Source organism: Poecilia reticulata, chromosome 5, assembly GCF_904066995.2.
Source record: "Poecilia reticulata chromosome 5, P_reticulata-male-v2, whole genome shotgun sequence".
Taxonomy (NCBI): domain Eukaryota; kingdom Metazoa; phylum Chordata; class Actinopteri; order Cyprinodontiformes; family Poeciliidae; genus Poecilia; species Poecilia reticulata.
Window position 1 is genome coordinate 17,258,457 of NC_088834.1, and position 21,918 is coordinate 17,280,374.

General features: G+C 39.7%; 2 protein-coding genes across 11 annotated transcripts; one reads left to right on the forward strand and one right to left on the reverse strand.

The window, feature by feature from the left end:
- Window positions 1-91: 91 nt before the first annotated feature.
- wdr77 (WD repeat domain 77) lies at window positions 92-4,620 on the reverse strand. Its single transcript, XM_008409830.3, has 10 exons — window positions 4,222-4,620; window positions 3,830-4,015; window positions 3,594-3,735; window positions 2,133-2,182; window positions 1,867-1,937; window positions 1,252-1,309; window positions 1,077-1,148; window positions 865-973; window positions 696-764; window positions 92-619 (listed from the first exon to the last, which is right to left on the reverse strand). Exons 1-10 carry the CDS (start codon window positions 4,328-4,330, stop codon window positions 481-483), a joined length of 1,005 nt encoding a protein of 334 aa, XP_008408052.2. The 5' UTR covers window positions 4,331-4,620; the 3' UTR covers window positions 92-480.
- A 1,680-nt stretch (window positions 4,621-6,300) lies between these two features.
- On the forward strand, window positions 6,301-21,531 carry LOC103465207 (protein polybromo-1). 10 transcript variants are annotated; one of them, XM_081607193.1, is made up of 31 exons: window positions 6,325-6,420; window positions 9,527-9,610; window positions 10,318-10,464; window positions 10,598-10,695; window positions 10,782-10,929; window positions 11,006-11,155; window positions 11,517-11,633; window positions 11,724-11,792; window positions 11,897-11,995; window positions 12,080-12,165; window positions 12,255-12,340; window positions 12,458-12,674; window positions 12,954-13,095; window positions 13,543-13,637; window positions 13,726-14,005; window positions 14,186-14,291; window positions 14,389-15,028; window positions 15,109-15,320; window positions 15,422-15,601; window positions 16,255-16,412; window positions 16,504-16,755; window positions 16,837-16,982; window positions 17,353-17,510; window positions 17,611-17,794; window positions 18,099-18,300; window positions 18,395-18,596; window positions 18,762-18,914; window positions 19,298-19,447; window positions 19,903-19,955; window positions 20,702-20,912; window positions 21,129-21,531. In XM_081607193.1, the coding sequence occupies exons 3-31, from the start codon at window positions 10,327-10,329 to the stop codon at window positions 21,290-21,292; spliced, it is 4,896 nt and encodes a 1,631-aa protein (XP_081463319.1). In that variant the 5' UTR covers window positions 6,325-6,420; window positions 9,527-9,610; window positions 10,318-10,326; the 3' UTR covers window positions 21,293-21,531. The 10 variants fall into 10 exon arrangements, with proteins under 10 accessions (XP_081463324.1, XP_008408053.2, XP_081463321.1 ...); XM_081607196.1 differs by having other exon boundaries at window positions 10,318-10,368; XM_008409831.3 differs by lacking the exon at window positions 9,527-9,610 and having other exon boundaries at window positions 6,302-6,420.
- Window positions 21,532-21,918: the final 387 nt, after the last annotated feature.

Here is a 21,918-nt window from a genome sequence, read left to right on the forward strand (position 1 = left end):
TGAAAGTTTTAAGAAATATGTAAAAAAAAAAAAAAACATTTTATAAAAGTTACATACCTTCCGTTTGAACATTTCAACAAATAACAAGAAATTGTCATAACAGCTTTAGCTTTCCTTTAATGTAAAAGTCTATGGTGCAAATATGGAGATGCTACACAACATGAACCAGTACGACCAGACAGAGAAGAAGAGCCTTACACAAAATAATGTGCACATGTCTGTGAGTTGGACGTTTTAATTCACTTCTCCTAAATGAGATGTTATATTCAACCATCAATGAGTGTCTGGCTCCAGACCTCAGAATCTGGTGTCCTGCCAGGATGTCGAAGCTATAAAGAAGCCTGTAGATGAGCCGTCTTTTGACTCGGTTGTGTTGAACCAAGGAAATAAAAACACGCAGGACACCAGCCCCCAAGGACTGACGTTGGACACCACTGATCTGGACACACTGTGATATCCCACATGTGACCATATATGTGTCTAAGATGACGACTCGGTATTTGGAGTGACGGTGTGGTGAAGCACGAGGTGATCCCAGCCTACAGTCGTGAGCCTGTTGGAATCACCATGAAGCCAACACACACCTTTAGCAAAGTCCTGGTGTTGCCGATCTCTGAATCTGTAGGGAAAAAACACAGTTTGTTTATTGTCTGGTGCAAAACACAAGAGTTACTAAGTGAACTGAAAAGACTCACATTTCTTGCAGATCAGAGTTCATAACAGCAAGGGAGCAGTCGTCACTAACAGAGGCTAGCAAAGGGACACTAAGGTGGATAAAAAAATAAATAAATAAACTGTTGATTTATAAGGAGAAGAGGGGAAAGGAAACAGCAAAAAGTACATTTTGGTACATTAAATCTTTACCTATTTGTGGAGAAGGCCAGACTGTTCACTCTGCGGCTGTGTATTTTTTTCACCCGTGCCGGTTCTGATCCCAGGAAATCTTTGACAGTCACATTGCCCAGCTCATCGCCTGAAAGAAAACGAGAGTGATAATGTGAAGAAGCAAGAAAAAGAAACAGGGAGGGAAGGAGAATTGATCTTCTGTCAGTCATCAATCTGCTGATGGACCTTACCAAAAGCAATAGTGCTTCTCTGGTGGGGGTGCCAAACAGCAGTAGTGGGAGAGCAACTGGGAAACTCGACATCTGCAACAAACAACAGAAGTACAGAGCATCACCTTTCACTGCAAAGCCGAGGTGTCAGGAAGGTATTCCAATTTAAGACAACATCCTGCAATACTCTGCTTACCTATTCTTGAGGCTGGTTTATCTGGCTTCCTCCTGTCCCACATCAACACACGGCCATCCTGAGAAACGAGAAACGACACTGAAAACTCCTCAACTTGAAGGGTTTAATTTTACAGTCGTTCATGTCGAATAAGTAAAACTGCTGGTACTAATTAAAATAATTTGTTCCATCTAATTTTCCCCATATTTCTTCTGCATTTGAGCAGCATCTTCTTTATCTAAGGAAACACCCTAGTAAACAGATTTTGAACGAAGAACTAACTTTTGATGAAAACCAAATTTTGTCAAACATAAAAGCTTGTTTAACTTAACCGTTAAGTTCTACTCCCGACTAAACTGGAATTGGCTTATTTAACACTGATCTGATCCAGGAATGGCAAGTCAGATATTAAGATTTTTTTATTTATTTATTTTTAAATGAATCAATATTTGGCCAGTAAACCAACAACTAACAGCATGTATGTCGATGCAGTTCAAACTAGAACAATCTATTAACCTTCAGGACATTTTTTTTTTCCTCCTTTGTGTGTCAGAATCTGTAGGTTGGCTTAAATAACTATGATTTCTCCTCGACACATTACTATAAATGAAACCACGACATTGAAAGGAATCCTACTTGGCCACAGGAGACGAAGAGAGACTCATCTGTAGGACTGCAGGCAACACAATTAACAGGCTGCGTGTGAACTGCAAGCAGAAAAACAAAGAAGGTCTAGACATTTGTTGTATTCAAACTACATTCTAGATTAATTCACTTTTAAACAGTTGATGAAATTTACTACAACCGTGTCAACTTGTGGTCTGAATAAAAAACAATTTGATTTCAACTTGGCATTGAGGTTTTTTGTTTTTGATTAAGTGGATTTTTAGATGTCCTCTTACCATTGTAGGTGGTGACGACTGTTTCCTGACTGAGGTCCCACACTTTAATTCTGTTTAAAAGATACAGGAATAAAATGGATGAATAGAAAACACAACAAAGAGGAAAGGAAAAAAAGTTAAGTTGATAAAAAGGCAAAATTAAAGTTTTGTTTTCTGATAATCATTCTTTTTTTTTTTTTAAAGTCAGTCAAATTTTAAATTAAAAAAATAATTTGTTGGAAAAGTAGTTCATGACTAAAGTGGAGCCAAAATGATAACTTGTTTATCAATTTAAAAAAAATTTATCTCAGAAGTGCAGGTTGCTTCTCCCTCTTATCTCACACCACTAAATAAAATCAAGTACAACAAAATTCCCCTTTAAAGTCAACTAATTTATTAATAATGTGCAATTTAATCTCAAGTCTAAATTCAGCTATGATTTTCATATCATAGGATATGAAAATGGAAGTTCAGAAACACTCATCAAATATGACTGAGGTATTTTGGAAATATGAACAGGCAAAAATACCATTTCTCTAGACATACAAAACCAGTTGAGACACACCCCAAAACCTTCCAGCTGTCATGGCAGGCAATAGTGGGTCTACAATGTATTGATGAAGCTGAATACCAACAAGTCAAACATCAAATATTTGATTTGTAATTGATACAAAAAAAACAAAACATCTAGATATTACTTGTACTTCAAAATTCTGCTGCACTTGGTATCGGTCTATCACATAAAACCTGTTCAAGTTTGTGTTTTTAACATGACAAAATGTTAGAAAGCTCATAAACATCTTTATATATTTATCTACGACACATGCTTCCCTGTAAACGCGTCGCTCTATGCACCAGCCGGTGTCAAACTCCAGTCCTGAAGGGCCGCTGTCCTGCAGTTTTTAGATGTGCCACAGGTACAAAACACCTGAATCAAATGGCTTAATTACCTCCTCAGTTCTCCAGAGCCTTGCTAATGACTTAATTATTCTATTCAGGTGTGGTGCAGCAGAGGCACTTCTAAAAGTTGCAGGACACCGGCCCTCGAGGACTGGAGTTTGACACCCCTGCACTAGCGGAACAAGTCAGCATCGGGCCGTGGGGCGGGGCCAATGACCAGGGCCCTCACGTGTATCGCCTGCGCTGCTGGAAGCTGTTGAAGGGGGGGAGGGGGTGCGGTGCGGTTTGGGCCTCGTGTCTCGTTGGATTTTTACCCAGGAAGCACATTGGCTAAACCGTGAGTCAAACAGCCACTGGGACTGACTACTATATATTCCTTTGAGGGACAATAACTTTAACATTACATACACCTTTCTGAACAGGCGAGGGCGCACTTTCTCCGTTTATAATTAGACATTAAAGCAACTTGAAACCATTCCTCCCTCCCTGGCACCTCCAGACCCGTCCGGGCCGGGGGCAGCCGCCCCCCGTAGGCCCCCCCATAGCTCCGCACCTGGCTCTATGTGTGAACTACTCTCTAACCTGCAGTCCATGCTGCCAGTGACAGCACTGCTCTCTCCTGTGATGGGGCTCACAGTGGTGACAATGTGGTCATGCTCATATTTGGTGAAGCGATTCATCAACAGGCGCTCATCCTCTGCCAGTTCCCAGAGCTCCAGGGCACCTGCATAGAACAAATAACCCCCCCCAAAAAAACAAGTTTCATCCCAGTTTGAAGTCACCGTGGTTCAGCCAGGTTCTGTGAAGTTGGGCCTTACCCGAATCTGAGGCTACAGCCACTCCCTTTTCAGCCACCCACTGGACATCTGTGACCCCAGCCTCAGTCTGCACACCAGCTTTGCAAAACCCTTCGCTGGGGGCTTGCTCCGGTTCGCTGTAGATCCAAACGGATCCTTGCCAGTTTCTGCCAGAGAGGCTGGAGGCTCCCAGAAGCAGCGTGCCGTCTGTAGAGAAAAGCAAGCAACAAATATATTCAAAAAGGTCTTTCCGTTCCACATTATGTGAGCACAGATGTTCTTGAAAACTGTCGGCACATTGTAGTTGATCATAATTTATCATATGGATGTAGCAAAACTGCCGAACTGTAAACATGACGACCCAGCAAAACCACGTGTTATTCCTCCAGTGATCCCGGCTAGCTGCTCCTTACCTGCTCGGTACTGAGCCGCGCACAGGTGCTTCTCCATACAGGCAGGGGCGTTAGGAGGTATCTTCCACGGGTTTTCCTTAATCATGTTGGTGTCCACTGTACTTTTCATCCAAACTGCAGTGCTGGAGTCTTCACTCTCTACAACTGAGATGCTTTTACTTCTAAGCAGCTTCTGCAGCAGCTAGCTAGCGCCGATATAAAGACACCGCTCCTTTTGTCTCTGGTCTGCTTAAGGCGCCTATATAAATCAGTTTGTTCTAAAACGATAATAATGGCCCCGTTTTATAAAATATGGAGCTTAAAATTATCGTTTTCAAAATGAATGAAAAACTGGACAAACATAAAAGCAGCGGACACAAACTTCCTGCTTCCTCTACGTTTCTTCTTGTTAGATTCTTGGAACTATTTACGAGGTACTGCCATCTTCTGGTCGAATAAAATAAAATAAAATGTATGCATTTGGGAACTACTCTTAATTTAAATTGATCATTTAAAATAAAGCAAAGCAGAATAAAGTAAAAATCAAGAGAGGAGATGAATCATTTCTGTATTTCTGGAAATCCACTCTTGATTTTATGCACCCAATTAAGATTTTATGCACCCAATTAAGTTTCATACATTTCAGATTTATGAAACTTGACTTTTTTTCACTCAAAAACTTTGATTGCCTTAGATTCTAATGCCCAAAAGTAAAGACATGAAGCAAAAGCTTTTCAATAAAACTTTAGAAACTTTTTTCTGACAGTAATAATCATCACGTTTGTACGTGACATTTTTTAACCTTCAAGGAATATTGCCTTAGGATACACTTGCATTTTTTACATTTTAAAGATCAACTTTCAAAGGACAAACCTAAAACTATTTCTTACCCAAAAACAATATCTGCAAAGTTATTGAAAAAGACAAATTTTGGGTTTTTTGAGTCCTGGTTCTATGACATATTTTCATTTTGCGAGACTTCAAAATAACATAAAAATATTTTTGCATAACAAAAAAACCTCTCTGTGCATTCCTCACTGCTAAAAGAATGTATGTAAACACCCTAACTCACAGATGGTAATATGATACAATTTAAAAGCTTTGTATTTTTCTGTGGTTCATACATGATTTAATAGGAATAATAAATAAATGCTGTTTAATTCATATTGATGATCCTGAAGCAATTAAAACAAAAAAAAATTGAATATTTAATGCTTAGATCATGTACTTGCAGAACTTTAATATAGTGAAGGATGAGGTTTTTATGCTAGTCATGGTAACAGTCAGAAAGAGGATAAACACTTTAAGAAACTATTATCAAAACAATAAAGGAACTGATAAATACAACTAAGGTGTGCTTTGACACACCAGCTATCATGTATAATTAATTATTCAAAAGTGAGACAAGGAAAATGCAATTATAAATTCTTACTAGAAATTATCTTATCACAATCAAGCACATGCTCATCTAACAAAATAATATTTATGAGATACATTTTACTCCTCTCCGTCTTATCCATACTCCAGTCTTTTAAACACTCCACTCCACTGCACTTGAGAATATGATACAGGTTTAACCCTTGTTGCCCATCAATCAGTGTTCAAGTACTGCTGAGACAAATAGCCCAAAAGGAAGGATGGAGGTGTTGGAGTTTCTAAACAGGAAGCAATATTAGACGACTAACAGACAGGAGAAGAATTTTTTAATAAGACAACTTTGATGCACCCCACAAATAGAAGATGGAAAAGAAGACAGTTCTTTTCTTTACAAGAAGTCACTCAGCTTTTGCTGCAAGTTATTAATGAGACAAACAACAAAGGCGTAGATAGATACAATCTATGTAAACCGAATAGATTTTAATGGCGAGGTTAACCTGATCGAAAAACTTGAACTAACCGGAAGTCAGTTGAATATAGTTACCAGTAACGTGACAACTTATTTAATTTTTTTTTTATTTCCAACTTACCACAGATATGTTTTGTAATATATATGTAATTAAATCGTGTAGGACCTTTAGACGTTTTTCAAGTGTAAGACGATAAATATTAGGATAAACCCTCTTAATGTATTTGAATCGTTTTATTTTGAAAGCAAGTCAACGGAAGCGAGAATAGAATAGCCGTTAGCTTCACAGGTCTCACTGCCTGTCTAAAATCGATAGGTGATTGGCTTTCGAGCAGCTTAGGATTCTGTGGGTCTTGTTACCGTCCCCACCGAAGGTAAGGACGCAGGCGTGTCAGGGGGTTAGGCGAAATGATTTTCCGCTATGTGTCGTCGATACCATCTAATGGCAGCTCTTTTTTTTTTAACTATTTAAAACGTTGCTCGTTCCAGCTGCAGCCTTTGTCTAAAGTGTTTGATATTTCAGGCCAGCCGTTGATTGTAGCTAACGTTAGCTGTCTGGAGGTCTGTACCTGTCCACGCTGAGTGACACTTGGCGGACAGCTGCTCCTACTGCTGCTGCTCAGTGGGTTAGCTGTCTGCTGATGTGGGCACTCTGGACCACAGCCAGCTGCTACGTGACATTATAGGATGGAGGGGGGGCTGTTACCTGGAGACAGACCTCTGACATCACTGCTATAGTCGGTCATTTAAGGTGAATTTAAACTGAATTTTAAATGGTGATAATCTCACTTTTCTTTTGAAATTAAGGACAGAAGAGCTCATTAAAAATGACAGTAATTTGTCTAATTGACATCGTATAACGTATTTAAACAATCGTATACATTTCAAGCCTTTATGGGGTAATGGTAGTTTTACTAGATATAAATATGCTTTATGGCCCTGTGCATGTAATGTTAATAGGCTGCTTGCAGATGCAGACAAAAGTGTCAGCGACCCTGTGAAAGATGTGAGGGGACAAAAAATAGCACAGCAGCATGATCTGACAGACAATTTTTGAAAAAGCCAAACTTTTTGAATATGGTACATTTATTGGTAAAAAGTGTTTTTGACAAAATTCCTATTGGCACAATTGTTGGTACCCCTTAGTCTTCACTTGCCCTCACCAGTATATAAGCACAGTGTACACATAAAAAAAAAAAATTAAGAGAACTGTGGAAAAAGCTCAATATTTTTTTGTCGTCCTTTTCAGATAGAGAAGTTTATATCTAATGTAGATTTATTAAAATAGAGTGATATATTTCATGCCTTTATTTCTTGTAATTTTGATGATTATGACTTACAGGTAATGAAAACCCAAAATTCAGTGTATCATAAAATGAGAATATTATGGGAAAAAAAGCTACGTTTGCTCAGCAAGAAGGTCTTGGGTTTGAATCCCAGTCCAGGGTCTTTCTGCATGGAGTTTGCATGTTTTCCCTGTGTATATGTGGGTTTTCTTCAGGTATTCTGGCTTCTTCCCACAGTACAAACACATGACTGTTCATTGGTCTCTCTAAATTATCTTTAGGTGTGAGTGTGTATGTGCTTGCTTGTTTGTCCCATCTCTCTCCGTGTTGCCCTGTGATGGATTGCTGACTTGTGCACCCCAACTTTCTCCCGAGAGAATGAACGAATGGATGGATGAAAAAGTTAAATATTGGACATATAGTGTCATATTCTAATTGGCTAATTAACTCAAAACTCCAGCAAAGGTTTCCTGATCATTGACAGATGTCCAGAAGACATCTTCCTCAAGGAGGATGAGTCATAGAGAAGGTTGCTAAAGAAGCTGGTTGTTCACATAGTGTTATATCCAAGTATATTCACAGAAAGTTTAGTGGAAAGCAATAGTGTGATAGTAAAAAATGTGTAACAAGCCTTGAGAAGATTGTCAAGCAAAAGCCATACTTTACTTTAATTTGAAATCAAGATCCCATTGTCTGGAATAAAGGTGGAGAGGTATGAAATCCTCATTGGTTGAAGGTCAGTCATGATTTGAGATGCAGTGTCATCTGCTGGTGTTAGTCCACTGTGTTTGCTGAAGTCCACAGTCGATGCAGCCATCGAAGAGAAAATGTCAGAGCACTTCATGCGTCCTACTGAGAAGCTAAATGAAGATGTTGATTTTATTTTCAAGAAGCACTAGGCAACGGTCTGCACTGACGAAGGAACTAAAACTAAGCTGATGCTATGACCATGATGTTCCTGCGTTTGATAGGGCAGGAAACCGGCCAATCAAAACCCAACAGAGAATCCATGGAGTAGTATTGTCAAGAAGAAGATGAGAGACAGCAAAACAAGCGATGCAGATGACCATCAAAGCAACATGGATTTCTATTTCACCTCAGCAGAATCGCAGACTGATCACATAACATGCTGCATTGGATGCGATCTGTGCACTCAAATATTGACTGCATAGAAATGCACATACTTTTCAGAAGGTTGACATTTCTGTTGAAAATATCTCTCTCGTTTTACTGATCTTCTGTAGCATTCTAATTTTCAGAGATTGAATTTTGGGTTCCCATTGTCAGTAAGCCATAATCATCAAATTACAAGAAATAGTCTTTTTCACTTTGTATTTAATGAATCAATAAAACAAAAGTTTAGCTTTAAAAAAAAAAAAGAATATCAAATATTTTACCTTTTCACAATATTCAAACTTACTGAGTTGGTTTGAATATTGTCAATCTTTTCTTAAGTTTTGAACTAGAACAGCATAATATATTGAATTGCAATCCTCATCGCAGTTTCCGAGTGTGTGCTGATTTTAGTCAGATATTGCATTTCAAATGCCCATAATAAGTTTGACTGATGGTGCAGACTTTCAAAGCCTTTGATGTCCACAACTGATATTTTAATGGCCAAAATACTAATTTACTAAATAACCATTGTGTTCTCCACTTGATTCTTGTGATAAAAACATTGGACGGGCTCGCTCCTTTTCTTTTTAACTTCAGTGTTGTGTCCAAAATCATCAACTTTTGGAAGTAGTTTTGATTTGGGCTAATTTGTATCAATGAAATTTATTCTTATGATTGTTTGTAATTTGATCTCAGGTTTTAAGGTTTTGAGATCTGCAGAAAACGGTTACTGTCAACTCTGAATTTCTCATTCTTGTACAGAGCTGAGTTATGGTTATCGTTGCTTTTTATTGTCACTGCAATATTTTTTTTCAACTTCCACACACTTCCCATATAATGAAACCAGATGTTGAGTTTTATTTTATTTTTTTTGCTTGATGTTGGGGAACATGTACAAATGAATGTGGGAGCTCTTTTGCATGTATGCATCATCTTTCCTCTGGCTGTGCTTGTCAGCTTGCATCCATTGCATTTTCATAAAAAATGGTTTGAAGTTTCATTTCTAATAAAACATTTTCTACCACCAAAAGATCTTCTGCTTTCCTTTTTTAAGGGTCATTGTTACTATTTGTTGCAGGTAACCCTGTTGCTTTCCAGCATATTCATTTTGAAAATATTCATCTCTTCAATCATTGCATTTGAGAAAAAAACAGTCTGTTAGGTAAGGGAATACATTTTCTGATTAATATGAAAAGGGTAACAAAGACTTTCCTGTGATTTTCTTTTTTTTTAAGGAGGCTTAATGATTATTTCTCCCATTTTTTTTCTTGCAGTCTTTCAAATTTTTTCTTTGTATGTTTGAGACTGGCAGTTTGCAACACAGTTCCTTAAGATCCTATTTAAATTGGTTCTTTGTTCAACAGTTTCCATAGTTAGAAAGGACATTAAACCTTTATTACACATAGGACTGAAAATGAGTGGAAAAAGAAACCAAAGTAAAAAAGAAAACTTTGAAAGGCCTTCAAACAAACCCCAAAATGGTGTTTGAAACTTAATGAAATCACTATTGGCTTCTTGAAAGTGCATTTTAAAGAACATTTCTGTCTTTTATTCTGTGATTCTAAAGGAGACCCCAGTGAATGAAAAAGTGGTGTAAAAAGTATCTACCCTCTTATAGATTTTTTTTCTGTTTATGCCTTTCTATCAAACCAAAATGTTTGAGATTTCCAAATAAACTTAAAGGTCAGACAAAGGTCAAATGAGTAAACCCAAAATACCATATATTGTTCTAACAGTGGATTAAGAAAAAAGCCACTTGACCCCATGTGACAAAGTAATTGTCCTTTAAGCCTAAACACTTTATCAATAGTTTCATTTCAGAGAGGATTTTGTGCCTGTTTGTTACTTGACTGACCCTTGTGTTCTCAGGGGTTCGTCATGGCCTTGAAAAGGAGACGGGCGACGTCCCCTTCTAGCAGTGTGAGTGGAGGAGATTTTGACGATAGCCAGACTTCGTTAGTGTCTTCAATTGGGAGAAAGAGGAGAAGGACCTCAAACATTCCGACTGTGGATCCTGTAATTTTACACATTTCAGTCGCTGTTTTTCTTTGAACTTTGAAAATTGTTGTACAACACAGATTTAAGGAAGGGGGGTTATAATGGTGAAGGGTGCTGATAATTTTCAGTGTTTTAAATGTTGCCTTTCCAGATTGCTGTGTGCCATGAGCTGTACAACACAATCAGAGATTACAAGGACGACCACGGCCGGATGCTGTGTGAGTTGTTCATCAGAGCACCCAAACGAAGGTGAGGACGAAGTTACCTATTAAAACTTTTACAGTGTAGTGTAGGTAAGAACACTGGATAGAGCAAATGTCACCTTTTTGACTCAGGAATCAGCCAGACTATTACCATGTGGTGTCTCAGCCCATTGACATGATGAAGATCCAGCAGAAATTAAAGATGGAGGAGTATGACGATGTCGATCAGCTAACCAGTGACTTCCAGCTTCTGTTCAACAATGCAAAGACTTATTATAAGGTGTGAACTCCCATAAAGCTACTATTACTAATAGTGGGCAGAGCTGAAAAACTAAATTCTCTTTTAATGAAAACAGTCGGACAGTCCTGAGTACAGAGCAGCCTGCAAGCTGTGGGACCTCTACCTCCGGACGAAGAATGAGTTTATTCAAAGGGGGGAATATGAAGATGACGATGACGATGGATACAATGCACAAGAAAACCCCGGAGGTTCCACTGAAGATGAGGTGACACTTACAGATCTGATTATTACCATGTATTTTTTTAAACAGGTGTATGTGCAACTCACTAATTATCAAGATGGTTCTATGAGTGAGAAAAAAAACACGAGTGCCTTTTAGGTAAGTCATACCACAGGAGGCAGAAAGCAGCCTGGGAGTGAGACTCAAATACTTTCGCTTCGTTGGTCAGAAAGCAAGTCTTCATATCACGCAGTACTCCAATAAAAAAAACCCCATTAAAGCTTGTGTTTTTTTAACCTGACAAAATATGGAAATGTCAAAGTGGTAGTAATATTTTGTCATCTACAGTATATGCTTCCAAACTGTATTTGGTTTTTTAATTTCTGGGCTTAATTGTCGTAATCAGAGTGCGTCAGCTTGTTTGAAAGAAGTTCTGGAGCAGCTCCTCGATGCTGTTGTGTCCTACACTGAGCCAAGTGGTCGCCTGGTCAGCGAGCTCTTCCAGAAGCTTCCGTCCAAAATGGTATAAGAAAAAAACAAACGTTTTTGATGGGAAGAAGGCATTAACATGTCTAAATCTAGTTTGATTTGCTGTTCTCTCTTTTTTATTTAGCAATATCCAGATTACTATGCTGTAATTAAAGAACCAATAGATCTGAAACTCATTGCTCAGAAAATCCAGGTACACTTATAGAGATCTAATAATTTCAGTGTTATGTGTTTATCTGATGTCTTACTTTATTTATCAACTAACAACAACAAAATCCTATCTAATATTTATCTTAGCTGGGCAATTATCGATGTGTCAGCGCCATGGCTAAAGATGTAGACCTGCTGGTGAAGAACGCCAAAACCTACAACGAGCCCGGTTCGCAGGTTTTCAAGGTAAGTCTTTAACCTGTAGCTTGAACGTAGCATGTTGCTGCTGGCATTTGACATAACCAGCTGTAATCTGCTATTGGGATGCAGGACGCTAACACTATTAAAAAGGTTTTTGCACAAAAGAAGTCCGAGATGGAACATGGAGAGCCAATCAAGTCCAGTATTCGCATCAGGTAGTAAAGTATCAACTCTTGAAATCACATTGGTGTTAACTTCTTAATTGAGTTCATTGGCTTATTATTTATTATTTTTTCTTTGATAGAAATAAAAGGTCCGTCCAGGGAGACCGGCTCTCAGCTATCACTATGGCTCTTCAGTATGAAAGTGATGAGGAGGGTATACTTTCTGGTATCTATTTATCTGATCAGATCGACGTGATGCTACTACACACTGATGTTCAGTATTAAGCAGCGTGATAATCATTGTAATTGACATATATTTTGTTGTCTTCCTACATCTTATCAGGGACTGTCCACTATGATGAGGGTGAATCCGAAGCAGAGAGTATGACATCGAACATTGACATGAGCAACCCCATCTTCCAGCTTTACGAAGCTGTTCGGGGAGCCAGGAACAGTCAGGGCCAGCTGATCTCTGAGCCCTTCCTGCAGCTGCCCTCTAGGAAAGACTACCCCGATTATTACCAGCAGATCAGTCAGCCGGTCTGCCTGCATCAGATCAAGTATGACAAAACTGATACCGATCTGTTTTCATGTCTGCGTGTCTGTGCACGCATGTCACGTAAATGGGCCTGGAAAAGTCTTCAATTTGACCTCCGTATTTCCCGGATCTGAATGAGTGTAGAGAAAGAAAATAAGACTGTAGAAAAATATTTATATACCTAGACGTTACCCTTCCCAATGTTTTGTAGTTTGTGCAACAAATATTTTGTCTTCTATGTTTCTTTGTCATCTACTGTATTTCTTTGCCCCATATGTCGGTGCCCATATTTCTTTTGCAGGAGCAAGATGAAGAACAATGAATATGAGAGTGTTGAGCATATTGACTCTGATCTGACGCTGATGTTTGAGAATGCCAAACGCTACAACGTTCCCCACTCCTCCATCTACAAACGTGCGCTCAAGCTTCAGCACATCCAGCAGGTCAGCTCAGCTTTTGTGGCTCATGGTTTTCATTCAGATGTGCTGGCTCAGCAGGAACATTGTCTCAGATGCTTTAGAATGATCTGCATTTTCAGATGTATTAGCTATGTTTTGCTTCAAAGATGTATTGTTTCAAATGAATTCAAACAGTACAGCATTAATGTCCCTTGAACTGGTCCAGGGTTTCCTTAGAAAACGTGCTGAGGCCGGTGGTAGGAACACTATGACAGTCGTTCAGCGACCTTTTGCAATGTGTCTCGTCAAAAAAGTTGATTAGAAACATTATTGTTTTCCTTCCGCTTCACAAATACGTTGTCTGTCTTATCAAACCCCAATAAATGGCAATGAAATTTGAGGTTGTAATATGAGAAAATGTGAAAAGGTTCAAAGAGCATAAATGTTTTTTTTTTTTACAAGTCAGTGTATCTCAATATGTTTCCTCACTAGATGAAGAGAAAGGAGCTTTTGCAGAGAACCGATGATGACGGCGACAGCATGCTCTCCTCGGCCACATCCGACACCAGCAGCACGAAAAGAAAAAGGTACACTTTGACTCTAAAACATTCAACCCTGCACCTATTTTTGTGGAACTGACCTTCGTTCCTCACTGTTACCTTTTTTGGTTTGCAGCCACAAGAAAAACACAAAGAAAAATCGAATGAAAGCCCTCCTAGCCTCTGTTACTGAAGCCAGAGAGGCCGGGACCAGCCGGAGACTCTGTGACCTCTTCATGGTGAAGCCATCTAAGAAGGACTACCCTGATTACTACAAAGTTATCCTGGAACCAATGGACCTCAGGACCATCGACTACAACATCCGCTCAGACAAGTACATGACTGAGGATGCAATGGTGGAGGATATGAAGCTGATGTTCCGCAATGCCAGGCATTACAATGAAGAAGGCTCCCAGGTAACATTTAGCTTGTATCTGACTTCCATTGTTTCTCTTTCAGTAGTTCTAGTTGGTTCTTATTTTTAAAAATGCCAAAAACACTAAGAGCACATTTGTTTTCCTGTTCTCATCAGCATAATTTAAAAAATACCACTAAAGTGCAATCCACACCACAGACTCCCTTCTCTGTTTGTGTAGGTCTACAATGATGCAGACATTCTTGAGAAGATCATGGAAGACAGACGCAGAGATCTTGGGCCAGCAACAGATGACGATGATATTATGTCTCCAAAGTTAAAAATAAGTATGTCTTTCAGTCTTTTTGGTATGAAGTAATCCATTGATTTTACATTTGAATAAATATTCACACCCATCTGCTTTTTTATTTTTTTTTATTCCAGGAAAGAATAGCCTCTCTCTGAAAAAGTCCAAGTACCTGACACCCTTGCAGCAGAAACTGAATGAGCTTTACGAAGCTGTAAAGAACTACACGGATAAGCGAGGCCGTCGCCTCAGCACGATCTTCCTGCGGCTTCCATCTCGTGCCGAGCTGCCCGATTACTACATCGCCATCAAGAAGCCTGTAGACATGGAGAAGATCAAGAGCCACATGCTGGCTAACAAGTACCAGGACGTGGACGCGCTGGTCGAAGACCTGGTGCTCATGTTCAACAATGCGTGCACCTACAACGAGCCCGAATCTCTGATTTACCGGGACGCTCTGCTGCTGCACAAGGTGCTGTTGGAGACGAGGCGGGAACTGGAAGGAGGAGAGGACAATCACGTTCCCGACGTGCCCCGCCTCATCCAGGAACTCATCCGGAGTCTCTTTGTTTCTGTGCTCGGTCATCAAGACGACGAAGGGCGTTGCTACAGCGATTCTCTCGCAGAGATTCCTGCTGCAGATCCCACCAACCCAGAGAAGCCGGCGCTCAATTTCGATATTGTCAGGAAAAATGTGGAGAGGGGCCGGTACAAGAGGCTGGATGTGTTTCAGGACCACATGTTTGAAGTTCTGGAAAAGGCCAGACGATTAAATAGGTCAGGTATTGTTGCAAGTGCACTATTTTGTGTTTTAAAGGAAAACCCAAAGCTAGTTTTATACCGTGCATTCGTTACAGGACTGACTCGGAGATCTTTGAGGATGCAGTGGAGCTGCAGCAGTTTTTCATTCGCATCAGAGATGAGCTGTGCAAAAACGGAGAGATCCTGATGTCCCCCGCCCTCAGCTACACTTCGAAGCACTTGCACAGCGATGTGGAAAAAGAAAAGAAGGAAAAGCTTCCCAAAGAGATTGAGGAGGACAAAATTAAGAGAGAAGAGGAGAAAAGGGGTATGCGCTGAAACATCATCCGGTTCTTCAGTATCACTATGAAAACTTTCAGGACGTTTTGCTGTTTTAATTAAAACTTTTTCTTTTTTTTTTCTTCGCAGAGGCAGAGAAGAGAGAGGGCACTGTTGGAGGCTCGTGGCAGGTTCAGCGTACGTACAGTCAGGACTGCAGCTTCAAGGACAGCATGTACCACGTGGGAGACTATGTTTATGTGGAGCCTGCAGAGCCTAACCTCCAGCCACATATCATTTACATTGAACGCCTTTGGGAAGATGATACAGGCAAGTCTCATCATATTATAAAACATAAAAGCAAATCTTAATGTCATCATTTTTTCCCCCCTTTTCCTCTTTTGTTTTCACTGTATTGTGAAAGGTATTGGCAATACGGTGTAAAGTATTATTTTAAATCGCAATTATTATTGCAATATCAACCTGTGCAAAATCACAGTTACAAAAGACTGCCTGAATGAAATACTTGACATAGTGTAAAATTCATGCATTGATTCAAACTCTGCTTGTTCTTAGGATTCCAGCTTGTTAAATTTGAAAAAAATGTTCTCACTACTTAGTATTTGTCTCTCAATCTTTAGGGATTCGTGAAAAAAAAGTGAAAGCAAATGTAAGCAAGAAAAAATTGATAAGCATGTCACATGTTTTGGGGAATTTTCCAAATTTCCCAAAAATACACTTCTGAATTTCAAAAATTCCTATAAACACATTTCTGAACTCTGTGGAAAGCCTTCCCAGAAGAGATGAAGCTGTATTGGCTGTGAAGTGTGGGAAAGCTCAAAATTAAAATCTGTAATTTTGAGTGGAGTTTCTTTATCTTAATATATTTGTCATTATATAGTTTCATGCACCTTAAATCCATCCTTGTTTTAACATGTTTAAAGCTGATCTATGCCTCTCTCTCCAACCTCCGAAACACACAGGGGAGAAGTGGCTGTACGGCTGCTGGTTCTACAGGCCAAACGAAACATTTCATCTAGCAACAAGAAAATTCTTGGAGAAAGAAGTCTTCAAGAGCGATTATTACAACAAAGCTCCTATCAGCAAAATTCTGGGGAAGTGTGTGGTCATGTTTGTGAAGGTATACGTTTGCTGTGTCAATCTGCATTTAATTAATGTTGAGAATTTCTTTTGTCTTTTTGAGTTTTCACTGAACATGCTTGTGATTAAAGGAGTACTTCAAGCTTTCCCCAGAAGGATTCAGGCAGGACGATGTCTACGTCTGCGAGTCTCGCTACTCGGCCAAGTCGAAGTCCTTTAAGAAGATCAAGATGTGGGCCATGCCCCTCAGCTCGGTTCGATTTGTTCCCAGAGATGTCCCCCTGCCAGTGGTGCGAGTTGCTTCTATGTTTGTCACCAAGCAAGATGACAAGCCACCAGAGGTTGTAGAAGAAAGCAAAACGACTGATGGTATTATAGACAAAGTAAGTAGCGGCTTTGTAGTTCAGGTGAAAACGATCAGTTTATTTTTATTTTTTTACATCAGGACCATTTAATGTTCACAGGAGAGGGAGGATGTTCCACTGGATGTGACCAACGGAGAACCAGGCTGTCAGTACTACGAGCAACTCTGTTACAACAACCTGTGGCTGAAAGTGGGAGACTGCGTGTACATTGCTTCTCATGGGCTGGTGCGCCACCGAGTGGGCAGGTAGAGTAAAATAATTAAAAAATAAGGATGACGTTTCTCTGCCGGCAAAGCCAGAGTATGCTTTATAGTTAAAAAGGTTCAGTTGTCACTAATTGCTGAGAAACACAGTGCCGCAAAAAAGGTTTTTCAGCACTGTGTGTTAAAGGCAGACAATCTTAGCAAATAGAAAATGCTGTTTTCATATATGTATAAAGAATAAAAGCTACCAAAAACAACCTGTCCCTTTGTGAAAATCTACTCTGTCTCCTTGGCATCAGAAATTGACAGCAATTAACCTGATTATTGCCCATACTTGTAGAATCAAAAAAATCCTTTAAAACGAAGCCATCTGACAGAAAGGTCTCTGAAGGTTTCTTTTTCTTATTTCCAGAATTGAGAAAATGTGGATGCGAGATGAAGCAGGCTACTTCTTTGGCCCCATCTTTATCCATCCTGAAGAGACGGAGCACGAACCGACTAAGATGTTCTACAAGAAGGAAATGTTCTTAAGCAACTTGGAGGAGGCTTGTCCCATGACCTGCATCATAGGTACCCTTTTAATGTGCAAGGAATTCAAATCAACATGTAATGCCCTACAGCCAATGAAGCAAAGATGATCAGAGCCGTTAAATAACTTTTGATTGCACAGGAAAGTGCGTTGTGGCATCATTCAAAGAATACTTGTCCTGTCGGCCCACTGAAGTGCCTGAAGAAAACGTTCTTCTCTGTGAGAGTCGCTACATCGAGAGTGAAAAGCAAATGAAGAAGTTCAAGGGACTTAAGCGTTTTTCCCTCTCTGGGAAGGTGGTAGAAGATGAAATCTACTATTTCAGGTAAAGAGCTGCTATTAAATATTTAAATTGATGTTTCAGGCAGAAAGAAGTGACAAGATGTTTACTTAATGACAAGTAAGTGTGAAACTCCTGTCCAGAACCGTTAGGTCCAGCTTTACAGCCAAGGTGGCACCAATTTTTCTATACATATTTGGTGTTATTTGTCTTTATTCTTTTTTTATTAAGACAAAACTTGCAGATGTGTACTCTAATTTAAAAAAATTATAAGATTGAAAAAAGAAAAGTGAGTTATGAAAGGTGTGTCAGAGTGATGAAGTGAGTTTTGTTCGTTTTCCGTTGTCAGGAAGCTGATAGTTCCCCAGAAAGAACCATCTCCTCTGCTGGACAGGAAAATTGAGGAACTTGAAGCTAAGTTTGCTGATATGACTGATGAAGAGCTGGAAGATCTTGGGGATGATGATGGGGAGCTGGGGGATCATTCCCTTCCTCAGATGCAATCCTCCATGAACAGTGACATGGACATGATGTCATACACCCCTCCACAGGTCAGGGAGACTGTATTTGATTGAATAGTGGTGGATTGCTTGTCTTTCAAAACCTGCACATTGTTAGATCTTGTATTTGCATGTCTGGTTACAGTCGACTCCTAAATCCATGAAGGGGCTTGCAAAGAAAGAAGCTTCGAAGCGGAAAATCAACATGAGTGGCTACATCCTGTTCAGTAGCGAGATGCGAGCGGTCATCAAAGCTCAGCACCCGGACTTCTCCTTTGGGGATTTGAGCCGTCTTGTTGGCACAGAGTGGAGGAACCTGGACAGCTCCAGGAAAGCAGAATATGAAGGTAAGAAATTATTATTGTCCAAAATTATTCATTTTGGACATTTTGCAGATGCATTCATGGGCGTTAAACTTTTTCACATTTTGTCATATCAGTACTGAAAACTTCAGTGTATTCCTGTGAGTACTTTTGCATTGACTTTGAACTTTTAACCTCTTTGTTCTGCAGAGCGAGCAGCTAAAGTGGCCGAACAACAGGAGCGCGAGAGGGGCCATCATCAGACGTCCCCAAGAGCAGGTACCCCAGTAGGGGCCCTGATGGGGGTAGTGCCTGCCCCAACCCCCATGGGGATACTAAATCCCAGCATGACGCCTGTGTCAGGTAACCCCTCATGGATGCAGATGGATGCCCACTGTCCCCTAAAAGACGGGAATGAGAAGCTAAACTGCTAACGTCTCCTGCTTGTTTGTGTCTTTACCACCTCTTGTCAGTGTGTTGTGGTTTAATTTTACATTGGCTCCAGCGTTATACCACTTCATTACATGCAAGTGGTAACATACATAATATTAATTATGTTTCAACCTGGCTTCATTGTAATGCATGTGCTTCACATAGTTTTCCTTTTCTGTTTGCATTTTGTTGTCATTACAGCTTGATCACCAAGTTGACAGCTTATCAGCTTGTTAATGCATGCTTGGTAGTGAGTGCATGTTTGACTGATGCATGTTGTTGTCTTGTTGTTGACACTGTCCCCTCCTGAGAAGGTGTGATGGGTGTATATAGGACAGCTAAGATGGACCAATTTGAAGGCATGGTTAGTTTGGCTGGTATACCGCCACATCACATGGGGATGCCTGTCTTTCCCCAACGTCTCCTGCCCGTTATGCCTGGGTTCCGTGGAATGCCGTCCTTCGGTAAGAGTGCCGTCATAGCCACCCCTCCATTTGCCACGCAGTTGCTTCCTGTCTACCAATCTGACTCGCTGGAGGGGCTACCTGTGTCACTAGGCTGAGATTCCCTCTTTGATGACTTGTCGGTCTCATTTTGAGGTTGGGTCATTATTCAGCATTTATTTATTTATTTATTTATTTATTTATTTATTTATTTATTTATTTATTTATTTTAGGTAAAAACAAATCAGTTTTAGCTGGACAACCAAAATGTGCACCTGCCAAAGATCACTTCTTATGAGGTCAGGTTTATTTGTGTAGCACACTTCTGCAACAAGACGTTGTATAATTATAATTTCTGTGTTTTAAGTCAAATCAAAACAATCGTAGTTCATTTATAATGTGTTCTGAATTGGTATTGGAAGTAATAGGCGTCCTCCGATGTGAGATGATGCTTATGGTGTTGAATATCCTCACAGGTGTTAACGGCCTGGGAATTGGATCAGCAGCAGGAAACATGCATGGATCGCAGGTAATCGTTTTGGGTCTGTCATAGCGATTGAAAAAAACAATATTTTTAAAGCCTGTTGATCTGGTGTACATCTGCTTTTAGAAGGTGGCAGTAAGAGTATTGTACATTTTATATTATACGGTTTACCAAGCTACTCTCATGTTTATACTTGTAAGTTGTTTCTATCATGTATTTTTTGATACGGGCTGCACGACGTCAGGAAAACATGTAGTTTCGAACCTGTGAATATTGTGGCTGAATACTGCGATGACTGTATCACTTAAAATGAACAAACATTGTTTTGACTCATTTCTTCCTGTTTCTTCATTGCAAATTCCCCACTATATTCTGTGAACTTTAGCATCTTAGCCACTAAAATGTAAATCTGAGGTAGTTACACAGTTACAGACCATCCAACTGGCCACATATAGTATAGGCATGCGCAATGTGACTTGAAATATCCAACTAAATATTGCATCCAAGCAGTTCTTTACAAGAGTAATACTGCAAACCTAGAAGATTGTGAATCAGTATGTTGTGCTGCTTTAATTTCCAGATTTTTATTCATAAGAAAATATTGAAAACCAAGTATTCCTTTGCTTCCACTTTATAATTATGTGTTTTTCTGTCTCATAAAAACCCAGTAAAATGCATTGAGGTTTGTGGTTGTGATGTAACAAAACGTATTATTCATATTCAAGGAATACGAGTGTTTTTGGAAGGCACAGTGCGTATAACAGTGCGTATCCTTCATTTGTTTGCATTAGGTGGGTTTGGGCTCTGGACAGCAGGCTCCGCCTCCATACCCGGGACAAAGCCATCTGGGCCAACCAGCTCTCCACCAGCCCTCCACTCCAGTGTTTGTGTCTCCCCCTGCCAAATCTCAGCGGCTGCTGCACTCAGAGGCCTACCTCAAATACATCGAGGGTCTCAATGCAGAATCTTCCACTGTCAGCAAATGGGACCACGCTCTCACAGGTACTTTTTAAAAGATGTTGATGGTCGATGTTTAAAAATACCTTTAGTAGTGAAGGCGAAAGCCATCATGTGATCCCTTCCTGTACACACTGCACACATAAAAATTCAGATTTTGAATGTTTGACCTCTAATTGGATTCATATTTATTTTTCATATTTTGTGATGGGTCGGTAAAGTAATTTCTGTATTCCTCTTCCATGCTTTTCCTGTTTTCAGTAAAAAAACAAGACGTGCGCCTGACAAAAGAGCAAGAAAGCAGACTACCGTCCCACTGGTTGAAGAGCAAAGGGGCCCACAAGACCATGGCAGATGCACTTTGGCGGCTTCGTGACCTGATGATGCGCGACACCCTTAACATCCGTCAGATGCACAACCAGTAGCATGTGGATGTTGTGAGCCTCTGTTCCTAAAACTGTGTAACAGAAGGAGGTTTAAGCTCACTAAAACTCTTTGTTATAAAAAAGTAATGTTTGTGTTCATAACATATGCCTTCTGTGTTGAAGCTGCTTTGTTGTTTTTCATTTTGTATTTCATTTCATTCAAAGTATATCATGAATACTGTTCATCTGTGATGAAGGTTATCATGCCATAATTTCACAATAAAATTGTGAGGAGTTCAGACTGGATTTTAATTTACAACACTAGTAAATTAAATAATACAAGTATTATTATTTTTGCTGCAGCTTAATATAATTATCAGTATTGATGTCTGTGACCAAGTCAGCTTTATTTTCTATCTCTTTTACATGAATGATTTTCTTTTTTATGTGGATATTTTGTGTATTATGGTAGTTTCAGACTGTAAAGGTCAAAATACTTTTACTGGGCTTACTGCGTCACAATTTAGGTGAGATTAGACACTTTTAAATCATCAAATTAATAAGCAGAACTCGGTACTATAAGCAAAGGAGAGGAAAGTGCTGTCCAAGGCCTGTACATTTCATTGAAGGTTTACAAACGCTGCCATGTTGTGGACTGAGGTAAACCACTAAATACAAAATCTTCA

What these genes read in the sequence shown, in the direction of transcription:
- wdr77 (XM_008409830.3), bottom strand. Translation starts at nt 4,330, where the DNA reads ATGAAAAGTACAGTGGACACCAACATGATTAAGGAAAACCCGTGGAAG. An exon ending in GGCTGTAGCCTCAGATTCGG is followed by an intron (nt 3,736 to 3,829) that starts GTAAGGCCCAAC and finishes TGTTCTATGCAG; the next exon opens with GTGCCCTGGAGCTCTGGGAA. An exon ending in TAAACCAGCCTCAAGAATAG is followed by an intron (nt 1,149 to 1,251) that starts GTAAGCAGAGTA and finishes TGTTTGTTGCAG; the next exon opens with ATGTCGAGTTTCCCAGTTGC.
- LOC103465207 (XM_008409831.3), top strand. Translation starts at nt 10,327, where the DNA reads ATGGCCTTGAAAAGGAGACGGGCGACGTCCCCTTCTAGCAGTGTGAGT. An exon ending in ACAATGAAGAAGGCTCCCAG is followed by an intron (nt 14,006 to 14,185) that starts GTAACATTTAGC and finishes CTGTTTGTGTAG; the next exon opens with GTCTACAATGATGCAGACAT. An exon ending in GATGAAATCTACTATTTCAG is followed by an intron (nt 17,795 to 18,098) that starts GTAAAGAGCTGC and finishes TTCCGTTGTCAG; the next exon opens with GAAGCTGATAGTTCCCCAGA.